The sequence below is a fragment of the Thalassophryne amazonica genome, chromosome 2 (assembly GCF_902500255.1).
Source record: "Thalassophryne amazonica chromosome 2, fThaAma1.1, whole genome shotgun sequence".
Lineage (NCBI taxonomy): Eukaryota > Metazoa > Chordata > Actinopteri > Batrachoidiformes > Batrachoididae > Thalassophryne > Thalassophryne amazonica.
In genome coordinates this window covers 59,100,660-59,107,385 of record NC_047104.1, presented here as the reverse complement: position 1 = coordinate 59,107,385, position 6,726 = coordinate 59,100,660, and the positions used below count along the sequence as shown (strand labels likewise).

The following is a 6,726-nucleotide window of genomic DNA, read 5'->3' as shown; positions in this document are numbered from 1 at the left end:
AACATACAGCTCAATATAATAAGGTGTGAGGGACACCACATTTACTGACTGTATAAATGTTAGTCACAAAACCAAACGTACCTCAGGAAGTGTGCTGACGAGCATGAGACCTCACCCCCTCCTCTTTCACAGACCATGCATCAAACCTGGACGTTCTCTGCATCCACTGATGGGAGATGGCTCTAGAGACGACGATCTCACCCGTCTGGTCACAAGGTCGAGTCTCTGGCAAACACACACTGTGCACTCCAGACTTAAATGCCACCATGTTCCAATCCATGTAGATGCACCACAGCTGTGAGTCCTGACGAGCTGCACGTGATCAGCCTCAGGTGATCAGGGTGAGGTCCTGATAAACTCAGCTACACAGCCACTCAATCCCAAATGCGCACCACCTGGGAGGAAAACCAAAAGACAGAAACAGAAGACACACAAAAGCCAGCCAGGCACGCCAGCCACAACAGTTAGGGCTGGATCAGGTGACCCTGAACCATCCCTTAGTTATGCTGCTATAGACGTAGACTGCTGGGGGGTTCCCATGATGCACTGTTTCTTTCTCTTTTTGCTCTGTATGCACCACTCTGCATTTAATCATTAGTGATCGATCTCTGCTCCCCTCCACAGCATGTCTTTTTCCTGGTTCTCTCCCTCAGCCCCAACCAGTCCCAGCAGAAGACTGCCCCTCCCTGAGCCTGGTTCTGCTGGAGGTTTCTTCCTGTTAAAAGGGAGTTTTTCCTTCCCACTGTAGCCAAGTGCTTGCTCACAGGGGGTCGTTTTGACCGTTGGGGTTTTACATAATTATTGTATGGCCTTGCCTTACAATATAAAGGGTAACTGTTTGTTGTGATTTGGTGCTATATAAAAAAAAAAATTGAATTGATTGAATTGATCATGTCTCTGGGGACTTTGATTGAACAGCTCCCTTGTGATTTAGCAGATCAGATAGCTTCAGCTTTTGCAAAATTACCTCAGAAAATCATCTGGAAGTACAAAGGGGACAAACCAGCCACTCTGGGCAACAACACTTTACTGGTTGACTGGATGCCACAGAACGACCTCATAGGTCATCCCAAAATCAAAGCTTTTATAGCACACGGGGGAATAAATGGAGTTCAAGAAGCCATATACCATGGAGTTCCCATCATAGGACTTCCAGTAATTTTTGATCAGCGAGATAATCTTTTGAAAATGCAACAAAGAGGAGCTGCCAAGTTAATTGATATCTTTAGTATGGATGAAAACACTTTTCTTCAGGGTATTCTGGCAGTCCTTCATGACCCATCCTACAGAAGAAACATGCAGAGACTTTCCAGACTGCACAGAGACCAGCCAATGAAACCGCTGGACAGCGCCCGCTATTGGAGAGTTTATCATGAGACACAAAGGTGCAGCTCACCTGAGAACAGAGTCGTACAAACTGCCCTGGTATTCCTACAACTCTGTAGACGTCGTGCTGTTCTTAGCTGGAGTTGTGTTCATTACTCTGGGAACTATTGTCGCCTTCATGAAGTGTCTAGTCTTCAAACTGTGCCTGAGAACCAAACGCAAATGTGATTAAGAGAAATTACCCCTATGAACATGATAGATATGTGTGATAAACTGATTGTGATAAATAAATAAAATAAAATAAAAACACAAAATCAGGCACACATGTTGATTAAAAACAGGAATGCATGTCATGTTCAGCAAATTAATAAATAAAGCTGACCTGGCAGGCAGAAAACTACTGAGACCTAAGATATTGGAATATTCTTGAAACAAGAGATATTTTTCTTTCAAAGTATTTGAAACTAAAAGCAGATCTTTATAAGTACTTACTGTATACCACTCACAATAATGTACTCTGTTCTTCTTGGATTGCCCAAAGGATAAATTACTTTTATGTTGATATTTATTTATGAATAAAATGCACCAGTGAAGCTCATCATTGTTGCAGGGATCACTTACAGAGATTCATTTTGTTGTCCTTTGGGCTTATTTTACATGGTTAAACATTCAGGCTGAGCCAGTAAGAAGGGTTGATGTTTTGGCCCAATTTCAAAAATCTTTGTGCTTTCTGTAGGAAAAGTGGATGGAAAGTCACAATTCTGCCTCAATATGTTTCTGGCCCAATGAGCCTCGCTTCCATGTAAAGAGAAGAAAAGAAAAAGTCAAACAGATCCTATTAGAACCCTTGGATGAAAAGCAATGTGAGGTTTTGACCTGATTTCCATTACATCCATTTCCTACAGAAATTGTGAATGGAAATTCAAAATTCTGACTGTATTACTTTGTGGACCTTTGGGCCTAATTTGCATGACAGAAATTTCAGACTGATCCAGTAAAACCTGGGGCAGTAGCAGCAATTTAAAGCTTTGACTTGATTGATTTCCAATATTTCCTTCTGATGTGGAAATTACAGATGGAATTATAAACTTCCGGCTTCATACAGTTCTGGCCCTATTGGCGTAGTTTCCATGGTAGAACATTCAGCCTGGAACAGGAGCCTGAGGAGAAGCAGTGATTTGAAGTTAAAGATGACGAACAGCAGACCGATCATATATATATATATATATATATATATACATATAAAGAACCTTTGTCTTTCTGATGCCTGATTCTGTTTTTTCTCTGTTTAAGGTGCAGCTCCATCCAGAGATGGGAGTTGTATTCGTGTTGGCGATCCTCCTGTCCTGCGCGCCAATAGCATTTCTTGTATATTTGTCTGAGAATTGTTCTACAAATTATGTTTGTAGCATGGCCCAAGCAGAGGGTCACCACTTTGAGTCTGGTCTGCTTGTGGTTTCTTCCTCAGAGGGAGTTTTTCCTTACCACTGTTGCTCAGGGGGTTGGTAAGGTTAGACCTTGCCTGTGTGAAGCGCTTGAGGCAACTCTGTTGTGATTTGGCACTATATAAATGGAAATAAATTGAAAAATTAAATTGAAAATACACTCAACAAAAATATAAACGCAACACTTTTGGTTTTGCTCCCATTTTGTATGAGATGAACTCAAAGATCTAAAACTTTTTCCACATACACAATATCACCATTTCCCTCAAATATTGTTCACAAACCAGTCTAAATCTGTGATAGTGAGCACTTCTCCATCCTTCTCCTTCTCCATCCAACCTCACAGGTGTGCCATATCAAGATGCTGATTAGACACCATGATTAGTGCACAGGTGTGCCTTAGACTGTCCACAATAAAAGGCCACTCTGAAAGGTGCAGTTTTGTTTTATTGGGGGGGGGATACCAGTCAGTATCTGGTGTGACCACCATTTGCCTCATGCAGTGCAACACATCTCCTTCGCATAGAGTTGATCAGGTTGTCAATTGTGGCCTGTGGAATGTTGGTCCACTCCTCTTCAATGGCTGTGCGAAGTTGCTGGATATTGGCAGGAACTGGTACACGCTGTCGTATACGCTCAATGGGTGACATGTCCGGTGAGTATGCCGGCCAAGCAAGAACTGGGACATTTTCAGCTTCCAAGAATTGTGTACAGATCCTTGCAACATGGGGCTGTGCATTATCCTGCTGCAACATGAGGTGATGTTCTTGGATGTATGGCACAACAATGGGCCTCAGGATCTCGTCACGGTATCTCTGTGCATTCAAAATGCCATCAATAAAATGCACCTGTGTTCTTCGTCCATAACAGACGCCTGCCCATACCATAACCCCACTGCCACCATGGGCCACTCGATCCACAACATTGACATCAGAAAACCGCTCACCCACACGACGTCACACACGTTGTCTGCCATCTGCCCTGAACGGTGTGAACCGGGATTCATCCGTGAAGAGAACACCTCTCCAACATGCCAAACGCCAGCGAATGTGAGCATTTGCCCACTCAAGTCGGTTACGACGACGAACTGGAGTCAGGTCGAGACCCCGATGAGGACGACGAGCATGCAGATGAGCTTCCCTGAGACGGTTTCTGACAGTTTGTGCAGAAATTCTTTGGTTATGCAAACCGATTGTTTCAGCAGCTGTCCGAGTGGCTGGTCTCAGACGATCTTGGAGGTGAACATGCTGGATGTGGAGGTCCTGGGCTGGTGTGGTTACACGTGGTCTGTGGTTGTGAGGCTGGTTGGATGTACTGCCAAATTCTCTGAAACGCCTTTGGAGACGGCTTATGGTAGAGAAATGAACATTCAATACACGAGCAACAGCTCTGGTTGACATTCCTGCTGTCAGCATGCCAATTGTACGCTCCCTCAAATCTTGCAACATCTGTGGCATTGTGCTGTGTGATAAAACTGCACCTTTCAGAGTGGCCTTTTATTGTGGGCAGTCTAAGGCACACCTGTGCACTAATCATGGTGTCTAATCAGCATCTTGATATGGCACACCTGTGAGGTGGGATGGATTATCTCAGCAAAGGACAAGTGCTATCACAGATTTAGACTGGTTTGTGAACAATATTTGAGGGAAATGGTGATATTGTGTATGTGGAAAAAGTTTTAGATCTTTGAGTTCATCTCATACAAAATGGGAGCAAAACCAAAAGTGTTGCGTTTATATTTTTGTTGAGTGTATATATAATCATAAAACAAACTCATGCAGAGAAATTTATGAAAAACTAAATATACATTTTCCAGTAAAACATATATGCACTGAAAACTAAAAATAAATGTCTACCATGTGCCTGAGCCAAATGTTTCTGGATGAACATGGTTTTATAACAACATCTTGATAAATTAATTAGTCATTGATTATTATTTACTTTGTGCACTGGATTGTATAATTAGCTTTTTATTCAACTGAAGAGGTCTGTTACATTGTGTGGTATACTTACTATATTTTGATGTGTGAAATTTATTCTGTTTTGAGTGAGAGTACAGTTTGAAAGAGTTGACTTAACACTACAAAATATAAATTCTGTATTATATGAAAACAAAATAGATCCTTGCCATTTGATTGGTGGAATATCTGCCCTGTGACAATGATTACACTATGTAACACAATTTTTGTTCCTGGCTTCTAAGTGTTATATTTCAACTGCTTATGTCTAAAGTCTATGGAAAAAATGACTACATTCAGCACAAACTTTTATTTTTTTTATTTATTTTTTTTTTTTTTAGGTTCTAGAAAGTTCTAAAAGTTTCTTGAAATTTCTAGATAATTCTGGAAACTTCTAGAAAATTCTGGACAGTTCTAGCAGTTAAAGAATATTCTAGAAGACTACTCAGTAGTAGTGAAGGCGAATCGAGAATATTCTTGAAAACAGACAAATTTCAAAATATTGTCCTGATCACAGAAGCAAAGTTTCTGTGGAATAACAGCTATTTTCTATTTATTTAAGGCATAACAGGTTAGGAAAACACACTGTGTACCCAGGAACAAAACAAAAATAAAAATTTGTTGCATAGTGTTATTTATTCCATTGTATGAGAGCCATCAATAATATGCATCGGTCCATTGTGTGGCTCAGTTAGCTTTTTGAAAAAAATACTTCCATGAGTAAGCTAAATCCAGCAGCCGCAGTGTTCCTTCAGACATCTTTGACTGCAGAAGCACTTTTTCGCCGGAAGAAAACAGGCGTGTGTGCTCTTCAGTGGCTCTGGCTAACCTCAACGGTGTGGCCAGCCAGGGGGAACTGCTGGTCTGCCACTGAGCCTACTCTGCCCTCTGCTGCCAGCATCCTGTAAGTCAAATTTCAAATGATAATGGATCTATCTATGCTTTTCTTAATACAGATAATACCATATAATGAGAAGAAAACACATCACTTCAACAAATAAATGTCTTTTAGGCATAACTGTCTTAGCTTATATAAAAATATATGATAAAAATGTAATAATAAAAAAAAGACAGTTTGTTTGAGGGGAAGCACCAGAAGAAAAAACTCAGTTTCTGTAGTGATTAATCAAACAAACAGGCACAACAATGTGTACAAATACACAGGTAATACAGAGAAAATAGAAAAAAAAAAACCTTTACATTTATATCGCTGCAACTTCATACGACAGAATAATTAACTGTTCAAGGCAGATTTTGTAGTGTAAAATATTTTCACGAGGACCGTGATGAAATCTCAAAGTCTGTTTTGATTATTTACTAAGTGACCATTGGTGGTAGTGAGGCAGGTGCGGTGGGCAGGGTGCTGCCTCTCACGATGTTCTGGTCCGCAGAGAGCTCATCCTGAGCACCGTCAGCTCGGCTATGTCTGCATCCTGCATTGCCACTTCTTGCTGGCAGCTTTCTCTGATTACATACACTACGAGACCCACACAGATGAAAATGAGGAGGACTAGGCCTATAACCTGGGATATAAAAAGAAACACTTTATTTAAAGAAATATCAGCTATATTGTCAATACATGCACACATTGGTTGCTTCTTTTCAATTCCATTGTGGTTATGTACAGATGGAAAAGCACAGAAATTGTGTCAGTCCAAATACTTATGGACCTAACCTACTAGACCTAAAACTCAGTTATCTTGAAAACCAAACCCAAACAACTGCACAGAGTCCCTTTATAAACGGAAACATGAACCATCCAGAACTGATATGAAGGGCGCTACCTATTTGCCCATGAGCCAGTCATCAATTTTGACCTAATCTGTACTATTTAAGAGGACTAAACGATACTTAGAATCCAGCCTCAGTGTGCCGACCCCAAAAATATATGATGGCCATCCCAGGGTTGTAGCTATAGCCAGGTAGGGGCCAGTGAAGGGTTACACAGAGCTCAAAATTTAAAAGTGCTCCAATCATGTTCAAAAATATACCACATT

General features: G+C 41.0%; 1 protein-coding gene across 1 annotated transcript; it reads left to right on the top strand.

The window, feature by feature from the left end:
- Positions 1–888: 888 nt before the first annotated feature.
- LOC117503616 (UDP-glucuronosyltransferase 2A1-like) lies at positions 889–1,605 on the top strand (the record flags this gene model as incomplete). The annotated part of the gene is given in 2 exon segments (XM_034162881.1): positions 889–1,361; positions 1,363–1,605. Coding segments are annotated over 2 exon segments (669 nt in total), but the record flags the coding sequence as incomplete, so codon positions are not given.
- Between the last annotated feature and the right edge of the window lie 5,121 nt (positions 1,606–6,726).